Source organism: Dermacentor andersoni, chromosome 6 (assembly GCF_023375885.2).
Source record: "Dermacentor andersoni chromosome 6, qqDerAnde1_hic_scaffold, whole genome shotgun sequence".
Lineage (NCBI taxonomy): Eukaryota > Metazoa > Arthropoda > Arachnida > Ixodida > Ixodidae > Dermacentor > Dermacentor andersoni.
The window spans coordinates 108,097,582-108,121,871 of NC_092819.1; the positions used below are offsets into that span (position 1 = coordinate 108,097,582).

General features: G+C 44.9%; 1 protein-coding gene and 1 non-coding gene across 3 annotated transcripts in view; one reads left to right on the top strand and one right to left on the bottom strand.

The window, feature by feature from the left end:
- Positions 1 to 24,290, top strand: part of LOC126522316 (uncharacterized) — a 73,821-nt gene that overhangs the window by 10,708 nt on the left and 38,823 nt on the right. For both annotated transcript variants that reach the window (XM_050171044.3, XM_055066345.2), the window contains exons 2-5: positions 2,827 to 2,967; positions 9,242 to 9,443; positions 10,947 to 11,050; positions 11,545 to 11,747. In XM_050171044.3, the coding sequence (XP_050027001.1) occupies positions 2,827 to 2,967; positions 9,242 to 9,443; positions 10,947 to 11,050; positions 11,545 to 11,747 (650 nt within the window). The remainder of the gene's footprint in view (positions 1 to 2,826; positions 2,968 to 9,241; positions 9,444 to 10,946; positions 11,051 to 11,544; positions 11,748 to 24,290) is intronic.
- Positions 3,425 to 3,499, bottom strand: TRNAS-AGA (transfer RNA serine (anticodon AGA)). The gene has a single exon. It is a non-coding gene; the product is annotated as a tRNA-Ser (tRNA).

Genomic DNA, 24,290 nt, shown 5'->3' on the forward strand with positions numbered 1-24,290 from the left:
GTTTCGAACATCAAACTGACTGGGAGCTGTGTCTGCCTGGGGTGAAGTTTGCATTAAGGACCGCGCCGCATGCGGCTACGGGGTTTTCGCCAGCTGAGCTAGTGTACGGTCGCTCGCTGCGATGTCCGCTTCGCATGCTTCGAGACGGATCACTGCCCTCTCCAATGGCTGCAGACCATCTCTTCCACAAATGGCCGCCTCCTGCGCTGGAGCCTCGCTTTGCAACAATATTCCTTTGAGGTGCGTTACAAAAAGGGGAGTCTCAACGGTAACGCCGATGGCTTAAGTCGAAGCCCCTAACGTGGGAATCAGCCTCAAAATTGCTTGTTACTGATGTTTTTCTTCCTGAGGCAGGATTTTTAACCTATTGCTTTTGTGTAGTGTTTCAAAGTGATGATGTGCTTTCTAGTGCAATTTTCCGATTTGTGGACGCGTTCTGAGTGCTGCTAAACTACTGTAAGGAACTAGGCAGTAGTATAAAAGGGGAAAGAGCCTGGCAGGGCTTAGTGAGGGTTGTGCCGTGCTTGCTGACTGAGCGGTTGACTTTCGGCGTAGTTCTAACGCTTGCCGGGAACGAGAACAAAAATGTCAACTCTCCCGAAGTCACTTTGCAGTGTCCTGTGTGAACCTGAACGAGAGAACGAGGCCTTCTCTGTGCGCTGCGCTCAAGAAACGCCGAAGGACGACCGACTTCGGTTATGACCATCATCAAGCGACATCCCTCCGGACAGCGGATGCAGTCCCCTGACCATCGGGATCTCCTTCCCCCGGCGGGGCGGTCTGTTACGTTTCGCCTACAACGCGCGGTATAGCCGGCGCGGATGCAACGGACGCCGGAGCTTCGTTCAAAACGGCGGACATTTTGGCCCGTTCGGAGCTCCCGCAGTCTCCCCGCCAAGCGCGTCCAGGCGTGTTTCAGTGCCACGTGTCTTCGTGTGTGCGTGTGTGTGTGTGTGCCCACGCTTGTCAAAGCGCGGCAGCCGGGGAGAGGAGCTCCCCAAGTGTGAAGCGAGGAGGTCTGCCTGGCGCCTGCTCGGCGGATGCGTCACTACATTCGTCTCAACATGTCTCTCAGCGTGTCCGTGCCCTGTCACGTGCGCATCTGACGAGACGTTCCTCCTTGCCCTCAGCTGCGAGACTATAAAAGCAGCTGCCCCCAGACGCCGAGAGAGAGGCTCCGATTTCTTCTGTCGAGTTACGTGCTCTCCCGTCTCTCACTTCGGTCGACCTGACCGCCCGCTCTTTTGCGATGTTAGAATAAACCAGTTGTTCTGTTACCAGTCGACTCATGCTTTGCCGGGACCTTCGGATGCTTCCAGCGCCCCAGGCCGCCAGGCCAACGCTACCCTTGGGGCTTGCGACCCATTTGCAACAACGGGCGTCAGCACTGAGGTTCCAACAACTCGTGCCAGCGGTGCGATTGCAACAATCCTAACTCGGTGGCCTGCAGCAGATTCTATACCCCGGGCAATACAAGGATCAATGTAAATTATGTAAGGGTAGGGCGGATCTGCCAAATATTCGTGGTCGAAGGCGGCTACTTTCGAGGGACGCAGAATTCAAAATCGCCAGCAGGGGGAGGTCTCGCTTGGTCCAGCGAGACCAGCGCATGATTGGTCTCGCTTAGCCCAGCGAGACCAAGCATGCGCCGTCCAACTAGCCCAGGCAGCCGCTGAGACTCAGGGGTTCTCGGCTGCCTGCAAGGCGGAGGGAAGCTTCATACGCCCCCGTGATTGCTGGCATGAATAAAAGCTGACTCTATCTCTTTCCTGTTGTCGTAGTGGGGAAGCGGCAATAAACTTTTTTATTAACAGTCGTATCAACCACTGGCCGTATGAGCTATTGATTGTGTTGCGTGACGCACGCATTTAAGATAACAGGGATGATACCAGAATGTGTGCGCATACCTATCGTCACGATGACCGCCAATCAAGACAATAAATACGTTCCTGATCATCATCAACATCAGCAGCAGCAGCAGCAGCAGCAGTAGCAGCAGCAGCCTATTTTATGTGCGCTGCAGGATGAACGCCTCTCCCTGCGATCCACAATTATCCCTGTCCTGCGCGAACTGAATCCAACTTGCGCCAGCGAATTTCCAAATTTCATCACCCTATATATCGTACCTTTGTTCAAAATTCAATGTCACCTCTGTGTCGTGTGCCAAACAAATTCGCTTGTCATCCACTTTCACAGAATAGAGTGGCTCATGATTTTTTTAACAGTAGTGAATTCGTAGAGCCCCCACAAACACATGAGAAGCCACACAAACACAAATTTTCAGAAATATTCCAGCTGGCTTGATGAAGGTTTCGCTGAAGGCCTTGAAGTCCATAATCGCAAGTCGCTTTTTTTATTGCGATAGCAAGTAAACAGACGCCCGGGGCATATTGCACCTTTTATGATTTTCCGTTATCCACGGCGCATGCGCTCAATGCTAGCGCGTTTTCAGAGACCCGGAGGCCTTTTGGCTGGCGAATAACAATATCGGTGCTTAAACCCGACCGTGATGTAATTTTACTGGGGCAGCGGTTTACGCGCAGCGTAATGGCGCCCGTGCGGTTTTTTACAGACCATACACGGCGTGTACTTAAGCGTGCCAGAAATTGTGGGCTGCCTACATCGGTAGCGTCCGCGTTAGTCGTACTCGCGTAAAGTTAGAAAACCGTCGGAGAAGTTCTGGCGCAACGTTAGACCTTGCTATTGACGTCAGTGCTTCGTGCTTCTTGTTTGTCATATCTTTTTATCTGTCAACATAAACAGTTCGCCGTAAATAAACGTACTTTCTTTGCATTTAATGGGTTATAACTGCCCTTTTGAACGCAGGGGTCTGAGGGTACTATCAGAGCACCTATCAAGGACGGCGTTGTTTCTTCACCCTACCCACCTGTGGAGCTGCGTGATGATGAGACATTTTATCAGTACATCAAGAGATGTTTCTTGGAAAGGGCTGAATGGCTAGCACTGGTAAGTGTCAAGCGTTCGTGTTGCAACTTTGCGTGCTTCCGCCAACGCCAGAGTACGCAATACTTTCGTGCCAGTTTTGTCTGTGCGTACAATGAATAGGTTGTATGTGGTCTGTATTGGAAATAAAAATAATTTAAAATGCAGTTTCTATAAATTTTGTATATCAACATCAAGTAAGTTGGTGGTTCGCAATATTATTTATTTGTCGATTTTGTTCAGCTCTGTTTCCTTATCACAGTCTATGCAAGAAAACATGAAGCAGAAACGATTTACAACACCATGAGACGACTGACGCAGTTAATGATTACGTTCCACGTAATAGTTCTGCGGAAACCCGCAAGGTGGAGAGAAGTAATTAATAAAGGGAGAATCAGACATCCACCCGTTCGTAGCAAGGGCTACAAAGGAAATCCATACGGGTTCCTCGAAAGAAAAGCCTCGTAGTTGAAGAAAAATTTGACGTGGTCCGGGACTCGAACCCGGGACCACCGCCTTTCTAGGGCAGCCGCTCTACCATCTGAGCTAACCAGGCGGCTAGCAGATGGCAGGGCGAAGTCTAATTTATCAACAACTCGAAGCAAATAAGGCAACAGTTCGACGTAATAGTTCTGCGGAAGCCCACAAGGTGGAGAGAAGTAATTAATAAAGGGAAAATCAGACATCCACCCGTTCGTAGCAAGTGCTACAAAGGAAACCCATACGGATTCCTCAAAAGAAAAGCCTTTTTTTTCAACTACGAGGCTTTTCTTTCGAGGAATCCGTATGGGTTTCCTTTGTAGCATTTGCTATGAACGCGTGGATGTCTGATTTGCCCTTTATTAATTACTTCTCTCTACCTTGCGGGTTTGCGCAGAACTATCACATCGAACTGTTGCGTTATTTGCTTCGAGTTGTTGACAAATTCGACTTCGCCCTGCCATCTGCTAGCCGCCTGGTTAGCTCAGATGGTAGAGCGGCTGCCCCGGAAAGGCGGTGGTCCCGGGTTCGTGTCCCGGACCAGGACGAATTTCTCTTCAAGTACGAGGCTTTTCTTTCGAAGAATTTGTATGGGTTTCCTTTGTAGCATTTGCTACGAACGCGTGGATGTCCGATTTGCCCTTTATTAATTAGTAACTACGTATAGACTAGTTGAGTCTTGTACAACGAAGTCAAGTTGCACTGCATGGGCGATGCGAAATATGCAGTTAGTTGTTTGCGCACCATTTTCTGTGCGTTTATGATTTGAGTTCATTTGTGTTTCGAGTCAATTATGCAGCGCAATTAGGCTTCGACGAGTTCGATGTGTCGGTATCCATGACGTAGTAAAATGGCCATGAATTCATTAAATTTCGTTTTGAGCGGGAACCACTGATATGAAGCAGCTTATTCAAGATAGTGATAAGAATATGTTTAACAATTTCACTTATGCGTGAGGAGTACGCTACAAATAGTAAAACAAATTAAAATGTATTTCCTTTGAAGTTGAATGCAAAGAAGTCATGATACAAGTAAAACTCTCGCTTGGGCTAGTTGGCTCATGCTTGGATTGGTAAAGCCAAGGCGCAAAAGACCAGGACTCAAGAAGAACACAAACGACAGGACTGGGCGTCACTCACAACTAAGTTTATTTCCGCAACAAGCCTGCCTTATGTAGGTTAATCACGCCGAGTCACACACGAAACTTTAGAAGTAAAAAACAGCAATCTATCGACCACTCAGGAATCATATCTGGCACAACATATCAACTGAGCAAACAAGAACAACACGTGGAGCAGCACGGGAAGCATTTCATCGAGTGTAGTTTTTTCCAAGCCAACGGGGACAAAAAACGAGACATAAAAAGTAACGTGTACGCTTCACTATCAAACTATCCAAAACATAACACACATTCACACGCCTAAGGCCCAGTGAGTGATAAAACCCGCACGACTATGGGAATAATGACCAACGAATAACACCGAAACAACATGAATAAAGGCGTCTAAGTACAGCGTTAGCGTCAAAACTAAAATCTCTAATAGTCACTCACCTAAAAAATTGATAAAACATGTGACCGCGCGAAAACTGAACCACGTGACAAACAATGAAATGGACAGAACGGTTGCACGATAATGGTCTAAAGAACAGTGTCTGCGTCAAAACAAAAAAAAAACGCAGAAAAAGCTTAAGAGCCACTAGAAAATCGTCAACAAAATAAAAACTAGTTAAATAAAAGGAAGACAGACGGAAAAGCTAAATGAAATCATTCTAACATGAGGCCTAAATGAAACTTTCTCCTTGTAGTCTCCTGTAAAAGTAGTCTCCTTGTCACTCAGCAGGCCGTCCATTATGATTAGTGACAAGTAGACTACTTTTTTAGAAGGTTTCATTTAGGCCTCATGTTAGAGTGATTTCATTTGGTTTTTCTGTCTGTCTTCCTTTTATTTAACTAGCTTTTATTTTGTTGACGATATTCTAGTGGCGCTTAAGCTTTTGTTGCGTTCTTCTTTTCTTTTTTACACGCAGACACTGTTCTTTAGACCTTTATCGTGCAACAGTTCTGTCCACTTCATTGTTTGTCAGGTGGTTCATTTTTTGTGCGGTCACATGTTTTATCAATTTTTTAGGTGAGTGACTATTAGAGATTTTAGTTTTGACGCTGACGCTGTACTTAGACGCCTTTATTCATGTTGTTTCCGTGTTATTCGTTGGTGATTATTCCCATAGTCGTGCGGGTTTTATCACTGACTGGGCCTTAGGCGTTTGAATGTGTGTTATGTTTTGGACAGTTTGATAGGGAAGCGTAAACGGTACTTTTATGTTTCGTTTTTTGTCCCCGTTGGCTTGGAAAAAACTACACTCGATGAAATGCTTCCCGTGCTGCTCCACGTGTTGTTCTTGTTTGCTCAGTTGATATGTTGTGCCAGATATGATTCCTGAGTGGTCGATAGATTGCTGTTTTTTACTTCTAAAGTTTCGTGTGTGACTCGGCGTGATTAACCTACATAAGGCAGGCTTGTTGCGGAAATAAACTTAGTTGTGAGTGGCGCCCAGTCCTGTCGTTTGCGTTCTTCTTCTTGACTCCTGATCTTATGCGCCTTGCCTGTACTAATTCAAGTTATGATACACTTCTAAATAGGATTTCTCGCAAAAGGAGTAGCTTGTCAGCGTTGGCATTTGTCACAATGTTATCGTTTTCTCCAACTTCCTCTCATTCGGATTGTCAATTCTCATAACGGTGAATTGAAGGAGCATAACCGCGCCTATAATAACAAGAGTGATGATAATAAATTAGGATGCATCAGCTACAAGTGAGGATATACTAATATACAATAGCATCAGAGGCAACAGGCTTGTTAGTAATTTGAAGCAGCAATGAATCATTTCATCAATTATAAAGTCTTGGTAAGTAGTTAAAATTGGACGTCAACCAGAGAAATGTAAAGAGATATCTCGGCTCCATTATGGGCGCCTTGTTCACAATCTGTCTTGTTCTTTTTTTATTTTTGTAGTCGGCGTCCCACTTTTTTATTAGTAAATTGTGGTCGACTTACAAGGTGAGAAGCTGACCTTGTGGTGCACGTGGTGAAGCTGGGCAATACTTACAAAAACGTGCATTTCTTTCTATACAAAATGAAAAATGACACTCTCAATCACCTAGCTTCAATTTTCCGGTTTGTGTGTACCAGTTCGCTGTTATCACTTGAAGAAAGACAATAAACGTTCTTCGCTGATCGACTTCACTATTTTGTGATAGACACTTTAGTATGAAGCCAACTCCTCATTCAAATTATGCCCTTTTGTAAAATAATAGGAAGGCGCTGTGTAACTTTCCCTAGAAATACAACAGTGCGATTCATTGATGGTAGCAGCAGAAGCGCATGCCAAACGGTAATTTGTGCACACAGATACGTGACCGTGTAGCAGGTAAACAGCAAAAAAAAAAAATGCCGGGACTGTTTAAGCGTCAAACGTTAGCGGTGAATTCTACCATTTCATAAATTGCGTCCCTTACAGCCTTAGACTTCTCCACGCCGTCGACTTTTGTGATCAGACACCTCGCCTGCCACTGAGCGATCATGATATTATAGACACGCTGAGCATCAAATCAAATGAAAATGCTTAATTTTTGCACACCACTACTGTTTCGCTCGCCACAACTCAGCCAATGCTGCCTCATTATCTCTGCACAGTATTTCCTCCTACATTATTCTGTGAGCCATGTCTATGTAAGATTGAAGCGACTGGACTACTGACTGTGCGTGTCAATTATTCCTCGAATCCAGGAACAATATGTCTCTTCTCATAGACAATCGCGCCCAATGCCTAATATACCGCGACGGTCGAGGCTGCTGGCCTACTCTGTTCACTAAATTCGTAACACTCTTGCAGAATATTCAGTGCTACGCACATCCGCGTCACCAATCATCACACTGTCTCATCACCTGCAGAGATGCTCAGATGTCGACACCTCATTATCAGTTGACGAAGCGTCACATTAAATGTTTTTTTGTACCACGGATTCATACCACAAAAATTTTTCCGCGAAAATTACTGCATTATTATTCTATTAATACTTGCATTAATGCACGTGGCGTAGGCAAGAACAGACGATGGGGAGCCATATCATAACACCGGGAAATCTGATAACATCTGTTGTGTTCTCTGAATTTAATAAGGAAAACTGCCTTGTTTTGAAACAAACCCAACGAAGTCATTTCTTATTAGCGCTTGCTTTAGTTACTTACATATAGTTGCCGCGTCAGTTTTTCCACAATGTTAAGTCGGTAGGGGACATGAACACGAAATGAACTGAGGAAGCATAGCTTCTTGTCTTGGTGCGATAGTTCTTTCAGAGCGGAGGCTTAATTGTGCGATGGTGAGCTAGACGCCATCGCTTGCGTGGAGCACGCCTCTTCGCAAAGCGTCCCCCACTTACACAGTGTAAAGCTCGGCACGCCGACATGGAGATGTCCGGTTCCTGTTTCTCCAACAGTGAGTTAATAGACTCTGACAACGACTACACTGTCGTGGAGGGCAAGCTATTAAAGAGGAAATACCGTAAGACAACCAAACACATGAGTGAGCAAGGCCCCAACGGACCGCCTACTCTGACTTACAGGATTGCTTTTGTGCCTCTCGATGACTCAAGGAACTTAAATTCTGTATGCACGCAGACTCTCAACACCTACCTTGGTAATGTGGCTCTGAGAGGAATTATAAAGTGCGTTTCAACACGAAGAAAAACATAGTCACAGTGGAAGTAGAGGCGCAAGATGCTCTAGAAAAATTGGAAACCATGCGCATAATAGGGGAAACACGGCTTCGGGAGATGGAAATTCAAGACGATGAGCAAAACGAGAACAAGGTGAAAACAGGAGCCAACATTTCGACAAGTGGACTTGTCTTCTTCAAGGCGACATATGCTTTCCTCGCCGCAGTATATATAGGTGGGGTTCTTCTCAAGGGGAGAAGGTGTAAGGCGGGTGGATGCGGCAACGAGGGAAGATGACAGATCCCTGGCTCCAATTCCGCAGGTACAACAGAAGGTAATCGATATCGAACCGTCATCGATACAACGCTCGGAACCCTTGCTTCAAGCGAGCAGCGCAAGCCCGGAATCGAAAGTATGGCTGCGCTTTCTGTCGCCCACACGGGACTTAGACTGTCAGCGGGAGCAAGGACAGTGCAATGAAAAATCACCATCGGACACTGCCACCAAAGTCATGCCGAGATAAATAATCGGCGCCCTGCAGCTGCTACTGTGTCGTTTAAAAACGCCAGTGGCGCTAGGTAAGGCAAAAATTATGATAGCTATAATAACTTATACTGCAGTATAACTTACTATATTCAGTATAGTTACACTGCAGTAGCTATAAGTTACTGCAGTGTAGTCTTCTAGCTACACTGCAGTAACTTTTACCTCTGTCCGCGAAAATTATTGTGCTATGCTGTGAAGTCTGCACGTACGCGTTGCACAGAAACAGTATGCTGTGGAGCCCTCATTGTCATCATAGTCACAGTGCCACCACGCGTCTTCCTCTTCATGTCCTTTCTGTGTTATTCCCGCATGCCCGTACCTCCGCGTGCAGTAGAAGAGTAGAGGCACTTCACTCAGGCTGACCTCTTCACCTTTCTGCCATTAAAAAAATTACCTCTATCTTTCTTTCTCTAGTCAATAAATAATTACAAATAGCAGCAATGTTTCCAACATTATCCGAGAACCTAAGCTGTTTTACAACCGCCTACTCCCTTTTAACTAAAAACCGCTGTGACTCTTCTTTTAAGAGTATGTTTTATCTCAACGTGCCCCCAGGAACGCAGTGGTGAGTGGCTCACATTCGCTGACATGCTCAGACTCATGGAGCGCTACGCCAGTGGTTTCCAGCGTCACGGTGTATCATGCGGGAGCCGTGTCTGCGTCAACATGACCAACTCGGCCGAGGCCATCGCTGCCGTCTATGCACTCTGCTGTGCCGGAGCAGCCGTTGTCCTGACGAGACCAGGGCTGACAGAACGTAAGGGGTCTTTCTCGGAGTCCGGTGATAATAGTGGGTTTCAATAATTATTAAGGTAAACTTCAAAGGGGGAATTTCGAATGGTCCGTGGCACGCGTTTTTGCAAGATTAAAATGTGGTTTATCATTAAACCGATAAAAGTGGCCCATGTGTGCGAGCCCGGAGTCTTACTTTCCATTTTCTGCTTTAATTCAAGGGCCTATACGCAGACCTCGAAAGCCTCGAACAATAGTGTTCAACCTCAGGGTGCTCTGATAAGTTACGGCAGTTGCATTTGTAAGAACCAGACTTGTTTTTGTTTCCCTAGCGGTCTATTTGTAATGATGTAACGAAGCAAACAGTGATCACGTGACCTTTCGGAACTCAGGACAGCTCACGCGGTCGTTTGCCATGCTGCTACATTGAACCGCGCCACTCCTTTAAAGCCTTTTAACACCAGAAATGTCGCAATTTTTTTGTGCTTCCATGCTTTATAGTTTTATTTGAAGCCGCAGTATTCGCTACATATAAATTGATACGTTAATGTTGATGTTAAGTATGGAAGTAAATTAGAAATATTCCCTCTAAGATTTTGCAAATGTTCTAGCCAGAAATTTTTAACAGACGCCTGAAGAAAGGCGAATAAATAGAAGCATTCATAATTTTCACCTAAAGCAATAGGATAAATAAAACTGAAATGGAGAAAGCACGTGCCTGTCCTAAAGTTTTCAACTTCCCTAAATTTCACGACGCAAAAATATTATGCCGATTTGATGGCACGAATAATAACCATAGTGATGTCCGTGCTGGGTGAGAAAGCAGTGAGTTCGCTTATATGAAGACCAACATCAGCCTCTTGTGCAGGGTGTCATTGTTTCGATACCTTGCAGCAAACGCATGATTTCTTCCTACTTCGGCTCCTGAAGGAACGGTTGTCGAGTTGCGGAAGATCTACTAAGCTTCTCATACTCTATTATGCTCTACCCGCTTCGTCCTGAACGAATGTAAGCATAGTTGTGCCGACTGAACTGACGGCGAAGCCTTTGCGTGCTTCGTACAGTATTTATGTTTTGCTTTAGAATAGTGGGCTGTATTGTGTAATAATGACAATGACATTCAAAGGAACGGTGTTGAGAAAGCAAGAATATTGGAGGTGGTTTCGGGACGACATTGCAGCCCAGGAAGCCAGTGTTGCCGACACCTTCTGCGGGGGCTTTATTATTTGGCTTCGCAATTTCGCGAAAACTGACAGTCTGACGAAAACTTACGTTGCACTCTTTATTTTATATGGCGCATGCCGTTTTTCATGACTGCCCTTTGAATGCCTTAAAAAACTTGTCAGAACGCCATCGACACAAGTGATTGGTTTTTATGCTCCTTATAATATGTATGGACAATATGCACAATATGTATGCTCCTAAATATATCTACAATATTTTGGCACCGTAATAGCGCTGCCGTTTTGACTTCAATGAAAGTTACAGTCTTTACCTTGTGAAATGCCTGATTGTGAGTTCATTACAGGTGAAGTTTTGTACCAGGTCGAAGACAGTGGTGCCACCTTCATTCTCACGGAAAGACAGAATTTTAATAAGGTTCTGAGCATTCACAAGTCACGCCCATTTAAGGTTCGTATTGGCTAATTGCAACTTTCATTTAGTTGCGTTTCTAAATATCAGCAGCCTCTTTACAAGTAGATATCTGATAAAAATATATGCTTCACTGTAAACGGTCTCGCAATTATAATTTTGGTTTAAATGAATATTTGTTGGTTAATGCTTAAGGATAAATTTCATGATCCAGATTTCACTATACGCACTGCATGCTAGAAAAGAGAAAGGTAGGGTAAACATATGAACGCAGCCCTGCCGCCTGTAGTTTTTTTATTATTTATATCAGCAAATATATACGCAAATGTATTAACTGCAAACCCAGCTACTAATGTTTACCACCTGTCGCGCTCATAGCCGTTCCTGGAGCCGGGGTGGTACTAGCCGCAATGCTGAAAGGAAACAATAGAAGAAAAAGTTTGATGGCAAGAGTAGGACGATCTTTCTTAAATGTTATTGCATCGTTTGCGGCAACTGTTACTGTTTGACGTCTAAGAAGCATTTTCCTGCAGGTCATGTTCTGCGTAGACAGAGTCGACGGATTCCAACCCATCGATGACTTCGAGAACGAAGACCACACAAGCTTCATCGAGCCATCGATCGAAGACACCCGCTCGCATGTTTTGGTCTACACTTACACCTCAGGAACGTCAGGTCTTCCTAAGGGAGTAGAGATCAGCATGAACGCGTACATGGCTTCGATTGAAATATGCAGGTATGTAGTGCTCATATCTCGCACAATGCAGAAAAAGAAGGTTTACGATAAGTTAGGGAACTACATATGAAAAATATTGTGACGCTAGAAGTACTGTTCACAAACGAGTCAAGATGAGTGTGTAAAGGAAAATTGCCAATGTATAATATGACACGGGGAGAATTCACACTACGATTGAAGAAAGAATGTAACGGCTTGCAGATTAGGGAAAAGTAAAGTGACAGGAGAACATATTACGCGTGACGCATATTACACGGCAAAAAAAAAACGAAAAAGAAGAAATTGCTCTTTTCACCAGAAGTAAAAAACGTGGCCAGCAATAGCATGGTGTAGCGAAGTGCTTGAGCTACAAGGCCATTGTTGTAACCATAGGCGGAAGAGACATGTTGGAGCGACGCAATGCGCAAGGCAAATGTGCAGAAGGAACAGAGCCGTGGCAGCTACGAGGCGTTTCACAACACTGGCACGATCAACAGTGCTGGCAGATAAAAGCGTCGAACCTCGATAGTGCGCGAGATTAGATTGACGGGAAACTAGCGGCCTTAGTCTGCGCCAAGTGAAACAACTCCGCGGACATCTAAGCACTTCTTGTGAGTTGCGAATGCGAAAGCATTAATGCCTAATGAAATGCCGCTGAGCGGTCTTTCGAGTGATGAACTCCTCGTGGGCGAGCGAGCGCGTTGGGACGCTTGGCACGTGTTGGTATGGTCTTGCCGCCGGGGTAACACAGTCTTCCGAGAGCGAGAGCGTGCGTGACGCGGCGTCGTGGCGCTGCCCTCTCCCCTCACGCAACACCGCGGCAGCAGGTTAACCCTTGCACCCTCTCTGCTTCGAGGAGGCGGGCTCATGACTTGGAGTCGAAGCTAGTGGTAATTTAGGTGACGTTTTTTCGGTTGTCCAGGCTAAGGCGACCGGCTTTTTCACTGAATTGTCTATTTGATTCTTCCGCATGACACACACACACAAAAAAAAAACCGGCAGAACACGTCACAATGAATGGCGACATTACTGTGATTACCATTGAGTCAACATATCGACACACAGCCTTGCAATCGGCGAAACGTGTCATGTCTGAGGCGTGCGCGCATCCCGCATGCTCTCTAGCGCTTCCTTCTGGGCATATTGCTCCATCTAGCGCCGCCACAGCGAAGTTACGGCGGGGCGGATGTGTGAGTATAAGGGGTGTTTTATTGTATAGTTCACACAAATTGTTAAAGGTAACCCGTCACAAATCGCAAAATTTATTTTCTAGTGCTACGTTACTGTCAGAGGTGGACAGTATTTGCACGAGAAATCAAACTGAATTTTTCACTTATTATTCACCTTTTGTACTTAACATTTATACTAATTATATTGCATCACATATTGCAATACACGTGTTATAGCCGGTTTCTTCCAAAGCCCCATTAACTTGGAATGAATACTGAGGATGGTGCCAGTTCAAGATATACATCTCCAAGGTTTGTGACAAAATGAATTGGTGCACTAATAAATTGTGACCTACAGTGCGGAAAAGCACGTTTTATTAAAAACTTAAATCAATGAAAATTGTGTCTTTACCCCGAGTTTGACTCCACTTATCTGAAAACTTGTCTCTATGTGAAATTTCGTTTCAAGTGGATTCAAGCGTTTCAAGACGTGTGCCAATAAGTAAAATAAAGTAAATAATTTCCTGGTGAAATCCTGTTAATTTCTTAATTATTATTGTTGATTTTCCCTTTGTGTAATGCCTGCCTCTTTGAGTAATACAGCTTAATAAGTAGATTGGTGGCATATGCAACCGCTGATATTTAACATTATGTTAACGTTAAAATATTCAGAGAAGATTGTCTGACTATTTATGACGCACATTTGACTAAGCCCACCACTAAAGAAATGTCAATCATTTTTGTCATTGAAGAATGGCACGTACTCAGTGACACATACATAGGGACCCAGGTTGACGTTAAACAGGTTTACTAAAGGTTTACTAAGTAACACATACTTAGTGATCAAAGCCAGCGCAAAATACGTTCATTGAAGAGCGCCTTGTGCCCCGTGACCAATGCCTTTACTCAAGTTGGAGTTCACAGACTTATTGAAGAGTCACACAGTTGTAGCACATACGCAGCGGCACATGCCCAGTTAAGCAAGTCGATGTTAACGTGCTTCATTAAGGAACGGCACATACCGAGTTGCACATACCCCATGATCCAAGCTGGGCTGAGCGAGCTTATTTAGTAACAAATTATATGAATTAAATTATGACATTTCTCGTGCTAAAACAACGACTTCAAATAAAGGAACGCCGTAGTGGGGGACTCCGGAGATTTGGACCGCCTGGGGTTCTTTAACGTGCACCAAAATCTAAGTACACGGCTATTTTCGCATTTCACCCCCATCGTAATGCAGCTGCCGTGGCGGGGATTTGTTCCCGCGAACTCGTGCTTAGCAGCTCAACACCATAGTCGCTAAGCAACTGCGGCGAAGCATATTTAGTAACACAAGCTGGCGTGAAACTGGTTAACTGAGGCCCGGCACATATCCAATGTCACATACCTCTGAGCCAAGTTGGCCAGAGGATTGGCTCCCAACTCGCTTTTCTCATCAGAACAGTCAGATGTTTCAATCATTAGACCATGGACTACCCAGTGACCCCATTTGGTGGGACAACGGGTACACACAGACAGACGGACAGACAGTCGGGCGGGCGCACTGTCGGCACGCTGCACATACTAGCAATGCCTCAGCGAAGTCCGCGAATAACAGTTACCCTACTTGGTAACTCGCTATATAGTATAAGTGGTAACGCTAGTGTGCTTATAGTGTGCGGCCAGGTGACGCATATGCCAGCAGCGCAAGACAGGGCAATGCCAGCGGTCGTGGCACTACCCTGGCTTCGCCAGCGAAGCGATTGAGCGTATGGTGCCGCTGTGCATGCAGTTCACTTAGTCGTTTTGCAGCCAAACGCCACCCCTTGTTCTCAGAAAAACCCTCCAACCCTGCGAGCGCTTGCTGCACATGTGTCATCGATAAATAGCGCATAACGCCTACACCGACGGTCGCGCTAAAGGTGACGGCGAGAAAGCGCCGGAAGTGTCCCTAGAATTGTTGTAGCAATGTGAAGTATTGAATTAATGTGTATTTTCTTGCGTGCAGTGCAGAGTAAAACAGGTGAACAATGCACTTGGATCCCTACCTCGAAGCTAGTTGGGATTCATAAGAAAAAAATGTATAGGAAGAAAAGCAATATAAAGTTAGCACATATACTATTACCGGGCACGCGAAGCAAGAATAAGCAGCTCCATATCCAAGAAGAGCTAAATAATACAATAAAGGATATTCATACTGCAGGTGGTACACTTATTGAACATTCAAAAGTAAATGTAAATCGAGTAATGGATCGTCAAAGCTAGCATGATCCCTACTTCCGATGACGAGCTTGGAGAAGAAAGCCATGGTGCTATGAGAATCGCGATAGCACGGAATGATTAGTCTCGTGCGCTACAGATTGCGTACCGCGAAAAGGCAGTAGCTCAAATAGACTGAACAACGAGACTCGTTATACATCTAGTAAATGCGGGCAAACAATTAGAAACAATACATGTCGTCTTAGGCATTGAATATCAGCTGCCGAGGGAGCTGATGTTGCCCCTACGCGCGTCATTAGAACCACACCTGCAACCGTGTGCAGTTGCGATGACACAACATACCGGTGAACGTACGAGTGCTGGGCCTTTTGCGTTGAGGCCGTACGAACTACACATTAAGGAGCATTTTTACAGCGAATATATATTTTGCTAGGTTCTAGAAAAAATTGCGCGCGTCTATTGGGCCGTGTGGATGGGGAATATCTCTAGACACGTAGGCCGATGCTGAAGATAGTGCAAAACCGCGGCGGAGGTGAAGCAGGCTTTAAGCACTCTACCAACTTCCTAAAATAAGTTTGATATCTTAGGTCCAAATGCAGCCCATTTCATATATTAAGCCGATGAGAACTCATACTACAATTCGACTCGCGTCAGGCATGTCTACGTTCGCACCGCCCTCTCTCTGTAGGCGTTCGATGCACTTGCGCGTCTAGTTTCCGTCCGCTCTCGCGTGGCGGGAGTCCCGTCGAAGGGTCACGCGTGTTTACTTTCCTCCGGCTTCTGGGGGCGGCGGCCACGTCGCCCGCGCCAATGCAAAAAATAAAAACAAACAAAGAAAGAAAGATGAAAAACTTGTTTCGCTGGTCATCCACCTTCACAAAGTTGAATGGCTCATGATGTTTTTACGCATTCTTGTCTTCTGAGAGCGCATTTGCTCCCGTGTTATAATAAAGTCCCCCAGAATGTAGAATAAACACAGAAAACGTTTTGATAAATATATTTCAAACATTCAATGACTAGAATTGTTCTCACCGTTAAGTTGTCGCTAGGTTTACATGTTCATATGTGACAATCGCGTGGACGTTGCACGAAAAAGGAGCATCGGGTGCCATTGAAATAACCTGGGGCACCGCATATCGCATCCTATTGCTGAATGTGAGGTTTCTGTGCCGTTTTATACAAACAGAAATAGTTTTCCAAAAGTATGTTTTAATAACCACCTCATGCGAAAATAAACAATTTCCTTCAATGTCAGGAAGAAATGAGATACCTACGTAAACCATCCTTCCTTTCATGCTACTTGATAATACATCATTGATAAACAAAGACACCAAGGAAAACATAGGGGAAATTACTTGTACTTACTCATTGAATTAAAAAAAAAATGATAAATTAATGGCAATGGAAGTGGAGGAAAAACAACTTGCCGCAGGTGGGGAGCGATCCCACGCTCTCGCATTAAGCGTGCGATGCTCGACCAATTGAGCTACCGTGGTGCGGTTTAAACTCCACTTTCTTGGGTATTTATGCGTTACTACTAGAACTAACTCTTGGAGTGTTAGCCAGCGGCTAACACTTCCAAGGTTACTCTTTTCTCAAGAAGAAAAGGTAACCCCCTTTCTTCTCGTTCGTACATAACGAGGGCCTCGAATCCGGCAACATTGATGCCTTCAGGTAGCATGTGCGGATTTATGGACCTGTTGCCTTCACCCAGAAAGCTGACGTACTCGTGACGCCTGCGGCAGAAAGGATGTTTCACATCCGCCGCCAAGGATTGTGAGTGGTGGCGCTGGCTAACATTCCCAAGGTTAGTTCTAGTAGTAAAACATGAATACCGAAGAAAGTCGATGGGCAAACCGCGCCGCGGTAGCTCAATTGTTTAGAGCATCACACGCTTAATGCGAAGACGTGGGATGGTTCCCCATCTGCGGCAAGTTGTTTTTTCGTCCACTTTTATTTCCATTAATTTAACGTTTGTTTAAATCAATTAGTAAGGACAAGTAATTCCCCCTATGTTTTCCTTGGTGTCTCTGTTGGATTCTCATAATAAAAAATCGGGCCCCTCGGTTAACACCATTTCTTCTCGTTGATAATACATGTTCACTTATGGATTATTAACAAACGGGCATGTCTGGCTTTCGGTTCTTTTAGTTTTCTTTACAATTACCTATCCTGCTCGTTTCATTTTCGTTCTTCTCTCAAAATGTGGCATTATTTCTATACTTAAGTATCGGAAGCTAGTTCAGCATATACCTAAGTGGCGACTGATCATCTCTTCCTGTGGTTCCTCTGTCTAGTTTTCTGTGTGTCTTTGTACTAATTGCACAATATGTAAGGCTTTTCTTTTTCATCAAACACTAATCAACTACAAAAGAAAGAACAAAAAGAAAACAATGGAAGTTAGGAGTGCGCCCAGTCTTTAAAAAGAAAAAAAAACGCTTCATTATTCATTCAGTGACGTTCCTTTCGGAGAGTACTATCAGTATGTGCCATTGAAAGCGTCAAGTACATCGTTCACCCTTGCCCCAGGTAGCGGTCCTTCAGACAAAATTGCCTCTCTGCTGCCGTCTTCAGTGCAAGAAGTGCTAAGTAGATAATGGGGGAGGGGGGGGGGGGCATTGTTGTCTCTTGTGCCAGTTTCAACAGATTGTGTAAGTGACCTTCACCCAGGAGCGATTGTTCACGAGGGGGCAAATCCGCCCCACAGATAGCATCGACACGTGAGCACTAAGCAGTCAAGCAAAGACAATTACGCATTGTTTGCATCGCATCTGCAGTGAATGCTCTCAACGCCCAGACATGCATAGTGAGGCATAGTTGTCGTTCTGATGCTTCTATTTCCCGGCGGTTCGAACATGAGCATTCGATACTGTTATGTGTGGTGAAAGAGAGTAATTGAAACGACAAACTATCTGCCTAGACGCGAAAAATTTCAAGAACGGCAGCAATTTGCTTAAGACGATTCTTCCACATAACATAAAAATGTTGCAGGGTTTGGAACACTTTGAATTTAGAACATTATAGTATTTTAAAATATGTGAACTTGCAGAAATCTGTAAATACATAAATATATGGTAGTACATTGTTAAATCATTTAAACAGGCATTTATTGATCCTGGAAAAACAATGCCGTCGCTTATAAACTTAATCTTTAAAATTGAAATACATAGTTATATTCCTTCTAGCCAAGCATGGCAGGAAACACGAAAATGACGTACTTTCGGGAAACGGGAGCTAATATTCCCCCAGTAAAGATAGCTTTAGAGTTGTAATGCTTCAATCAGAGTATCTAACATTTGGGGCGCTGGCGCATGAAATAGTCCATTGTGAGAACTCGAGCGCCCGACCTCTGTTCGACCCAGAGATATGGTTCTGATGATATCGTCCGTCGCGCAATGGCCATTCAGTAAACAATTGTCACGTCTGTGTGCACTTTAGGTATACAATGTGCACGCCATTTCGCGATGCGCACCTCATATAAAAGAGTGCAAAAAATGAAATTATGGGGTTTTACGTGCCAAAACCACTTTCTGATTATGAGGCACGCCGTAGTGGAGGACTCCGGAAATTTCGACCACCTGGGGTTCTTTAACGTGCACCTAAATCTAAGTACACGGGTGTTTTCGCATTTCGCCCCCATCGGTAGAAAAGAGTGCGTTGTTTGCCAATCTTCGTTAATGTTTATAACATAAATGGGCGCTTGCAAAACAGAACAGTCCTAAAATACTGTAACGTAGCGGACAGGTCAAGAGAGAGGAGAACGAAGCCGTTGACGTGAATAACAACGGCGAACAAGAAACGCGTCAGCTATACTCCATCCCAGAAGCTGTTGACAGCACTGTGGAAGGTAGGGTCATCCCGACCCAATTAGGATAGAGCGCACTACATAATTGTGTTCCTACGTGACTGTCGCCCCCGTGAATTCGACAGGTGGCTCCATCTTTGGTGGAAAAAGGTGTACTATAGTATTTACGATCTTTTTATTTTTCTAGTTGGTGGCGCTTGCAGTCCTCTCGATTTTTTTTTTTTTTTTTTTGCACGCACGAACGTCCGTTCTGGCGCGACATTTTCTTTTTATCGTCACCTGCTCGCATCAGTTCTTGTCACACCCGGTTTTTTTTTCAATGTTTCCGCCACGCATATATAGGGATAGGGATATTTACAGCACTGTGCCCACTGCCCAAGGAATTTAAATCAGTCTATTTGCAAATATTACTGCTGCGCGATACCAGGAATAAAAGGAGATCAAACAGCCTTCATTAATAAAGCTGGGTCTAATACATGCCGGGCCAGCCGTATGTCTATGGAGGCGAAATGAATGAATGAATAAATGAATGAATCATATATTTAATCAATTAATTGATCAATCAATCACAAAGTTTATTTAAAGTCTATTTTCCAGCACAATAGTCAGGGTTTTCTCGTTCTCATTTTCGCTGCTCTTACTGCGACAACACTGAATTATCCCGACTTGTACGCACACATGTAATGAATCCCGTCAGCCCGTTAGAGGAGTTTCCATCTCATCGTGCTCATCACGACTCGAATCAGCACTGCTGATTGTTTCGTCATCTAGGCTGATTACAAAAGCTGGACCACAGTGAACAACATCGCCGATGATGTGGTCCAGTTTCTCATCACATCATCGCCATTGAGAACATGCTCCACACAGGTCTTCCATTTCTCAGCAGTCACTGGCATGATACCTTGCCAAACCAGTTTTCACTCGCTACGAATCCCTTCACGTCGCTCCAAACAAGCTCTATAGGGTTCAGTTGGCAATGATAGGGCGGCAGGCGCACAACGAGGTGACCACTAGCTTCAGCGATACGCACTACACGGTATCGGTCGTCTGTCTTTACGTTGTCGATAAGCTTTTTTTTTTTTTTTGAAGTGAATGTTAGGAGAGGTTGGCGCCTTTATGGTGGCACCGGCTACTCCTTGTCACTTGGCAAACGAAACAAATTTGCGTACAAAGGAAGAATAGCGACACAAGATATAACACTCAGTAGAACACCGGATCAATAAAAAAATATACAGTCCAGCAGTACATGAGTCGCAAAGTTCTGTGCACTAGCTCAGTCCACGTACGCATATATAAAGTCAGATGTTTTGAACAGCCAAAACACACATGTAATACACTGCAAGTACAGAACAGAATTATACATGTTGCGTAAAAGATGCGATCACGCCCTACCCCAATTATGAACCACGAACAACGTTTATGTAACTCATTAACGTACTCGGATCATCTGATACTTAATATTTTCCCAAAATGTTGGTCTCCTCTAAAAACTTTTTCAGAGCAAGAAGTGCTCTTTTTTGAAGGCCCGCAGTTGGCCATGGGCCAAGTATCTTTTTAAGAGTGAATGGTCTTCTGTCTAATATAAACAGATTAGCTTGCAGTACCGTTTTTCGTGTATCGTATTTCGTGCATTCGAGAAGAAGGTGATGCACATCTTCGTCTGCATGACCACAAGAACACTGCGGACTAGAGATACGTTTTATCCTGTACAAGAATTGTTTCGTAAATGCAGTACCAAGACGCAGCCGGTGTACCAATGTTTCAAATTTTCTGTTGTCTCTTAGAGTTTCCGGCATTGATAAGTTTATACATGGGTCTATTAGCCGCGAGAATTAGGAGTGGCGCCCTCTCGCGAGTGACGTCACGGCCAGGACGCCGCTCGCTCCGCCGCGGCTCGCTCGGCTGCCGCACGCGCTCGTTCCCTTCGTGTACGCCTGGGGTATGGGTGGCTCGAGCCGTACTTGTTGAAGGATATGTCGGCTTCTTTCAGCTGCATGCCTTAACCACAGTTTCTTCTTCAAGAGCGCGTTAGTCGAGAAACTTTGCGGTTCGGATATCGCAAGCTATGTAGCGTTAAAGGGGTCTACTGGTTTTGCAATGCATATATGCGCCGTGTCTATCGGTAAATATTGCGTAAAAAGAATGTCTTCAAATTCAACACCTGAAGTTGTGTATGCCTCGCTAAACACTTAACATTCCCTTAGTATTTAGCTATGAGTGACATTGCATTTTACATGGAAGAAAAATCTTGGTAATTGGCGTCAGCATGTTATCCGATGTTAGAAAGACACTGCCCAGCGAAGCTGTTATCATGAATCTTATTACTCTGGTGTGTTGTTCTATTCAAATATGGCCATTCATTATTGCGCAAAAAAATAGGCGCGCAATTCTTATGAAAAAGTTTGCTGCTACTTTCATCCCCCTCTGAAACAGGACTCCAAAATACGAATTGCTCATGGCTGCTAACACGACGGCGCGTCACGTAGAGTATTTACATAGTTAATTCACAAATACCATAGTAGAAATCACCTGAGAGAAAAGTTTCGTTATTAAGATTGAGAGCCAATCAATTGAAAGTGATGAAATGTTTCATAGTGACCCTCAGTAGCCTTTATCGACAATATGGCACACCCCTGATCTCGTAACGGTAGCAATCGACTGTCCGTATGGCGAGGCACGCTACGTTCGCGAAACCCATCAGTTCACTACAACTTCCAATTGAAACCATAAAGCATTTTTTTCACAGCGCCAAATGGAATGGTTAAGGTACTCCCGAGCTACAACATCGCAGCTTAGATTACCTAAAAAAGGAAAATTCAAGCACCTTCTGTCTCACCATGTCTCGATCCAGCATTCTTTAAATATACAAACGGATAACTATTACATAATTATGTACATTAGTACATAAAAGAGAACCTTGCCCAACTGCAGGCTAAATAAAGTTTGCTCTAATCCAATCGCAAACATTCATAAAGAAAGCACCACAAGCCTTGCATATACTTTCACTTGATTTCTGACCCTCCACCGGCGGGGGGGGGGGGGGGGGGATTTCGAAATCTTCAATATGTTCCATACTACTAGTGATTGACGCTTCGACTTCTTTCTGGCTGCAGCCATGCGGTCCAACAGGCATACTTCACTAAACAAATTGGGCCGATCAGCCGGTGTCAGTTCACCAAACAGATTCGTCGTGTATATTCCTCAAGCAACAAGCACCAGTAAATTTCTCAAGTGAGTTGAACGTGTAGCACGGAAAAGGGAATATATATTGGTACATTCCTATTTGTATTCTGTAAATAGCTGTAAGCCTTCATTACTTTACTTCAAATTTCCGCCGGTTAAAATAAACAGGTGAAGAACCGCCTAATGTTGACAACCAGTTAAAGAAGCAAGTGGTGCTTGTAGAGTCTAAACTCCAGCTTTAGTTAAGTCCCCGTGTTACTGCCGAGTACTTCTGTGAAGAAATGCAAAAATTCGATACTATACCATGAACTACTCGTCGTGAGCAAACCTGTTTTAGCGGATTAAAATCAACGAAACTGTTGTAGAAGTCATATATAGCCAGCGTTTGTGACATACTTGTTGCACCGCGGCAGGTATGGTATCATAACTGGATTCTTATATGCCATGTTCTTGCGATTGTACATCCGTGCATAAAAAACCCGCAATGGGGTGGTCTGCGCTCCCTCGGCTGGCACTGTAGCGTTGCCTTTGAGAGCTGCATTCTTGTCTAAGAAATTAGCTTTTTTAATAAATGTTCGCAAAGGAAGACATCGTAAAAATATATTTGACACGAGCACCATAAGTATACAAGCAGAGAGAACGAGGGCGAACAAACGAAAACACCACAGAAAGCGCCTGGACAACGCCCGAACTGTAGCAGACGACAGGCGCGAGTCCTTGCCCTGACGTCACGCTCGCAGCGCTCGCAGCGCCCCTGTAGTTCGTTCTCGGGGCTAATAGAGTAAAACTCCGAGTTTTTGGTTTGCTGGTCAAACCAGGTAGTTTCGCTGAGGCGACAAGAAATCTGTCTCAGGATCAGACGGACTTCACTACGCAATAGGGGAAGATTGGTTGTCTCTGCGTTATTGTGCGCTCGATTCGCAGCTGCCTCCGCTGCAGTATTACCAGGAATATTGCAGTGGCCAGGTATCCACTGAAATGCAATTACGCTTCATGAACTCCGCTTTTCCCATGTCGCGGCTCCACGCAACATCTTTTCCGGACAGCCAAGCCTGTATCTCAGTGTAGAGGCTACTCATGCGCGCACTTTATCCTGCTTCACAGAATGATATGCTGCGTTATCTCTGACTACAACACTTCCTGGTGCTTGTTGTAGGAGAAGCTTCTAGAAAAACCACCTTACGTAACGGCATCCTTTCATTTCCTCGTAGTAGTGGCCTGAGATTTTCTTAGCTCGGACTACTTCTGCTGCGCCTTTGGCGAAACCGCGTTCCCTACCGTAATGCGTCACACTAAGAGCTGCCGCCTCTGCCACTGGGGTTTCGAAGACCGGCCTACAGACCGGATCGACGTGCTTCGTGCGCAGAATGGATGATGCCGTCACTCCACACCCGACTATGCGTGTGGCCTGCGTTGATACACGTTTTGTGGGTAAAAATAAATGAGCTACCCTGACATCGGAGCTCCGCTGTATGGTACAGGTTCTGGAGCTGACACTGCACTTTGTACGTCGCTTCGATCTGAAGTGCGTTCTGACAGCCTTTCTTGTACTGGGAGCTAAGCTTCCTCAGCATCCTCTGTGTCGCCGCTGTGGACACGGCCGGTAGTCTGTCGTCCTCTTTGAAACGCTGCAATACCTTTGCGATAGCTGAAATTTCCCCTTTCTGGAAGAAGCTGTGAATCACCCTTCGCAACACGCTCAGGTAAAAATCGTCCAGCTTCGTCGCCCGCTCACGGCCTTTTCCACAAAAAGGCTTTTTCGGATACAGTACCCTGCCCACTTCCTCCGCCTGCGTTGGCGAACAGTAGAGCGTTCGCTCGCTCACCTGGGTGAGTTTTGCGGTCCTCGTGATGAGCGAATTCACATTTGATGTGTCCCCGCACTCGACGCGAAGCGCTTTAAAAACATTTAAAGCTCACTGCTTCCCCATGTTGTGAAAATCGCGCACATTCGATGGACGGCACACAGGTGACACAGCTTCCAGCGAAACAATCGACTCGGGCGACGCCATGCCGCCGAAAGGCGACGCCTTACGACTTCGCTACAGGCCTCCGCAAACCTGCGTCCGTGTGGTCTTTGTCGATTAATTTCCCGAATGGTTGAAACATTATCTATACCTTAAATACATCAATGTTACCTATATTTTAAATTTCGGTGTTTAAAATTGAAAAATAGTCCTATAGATTGTTCGACTATTTGAAACA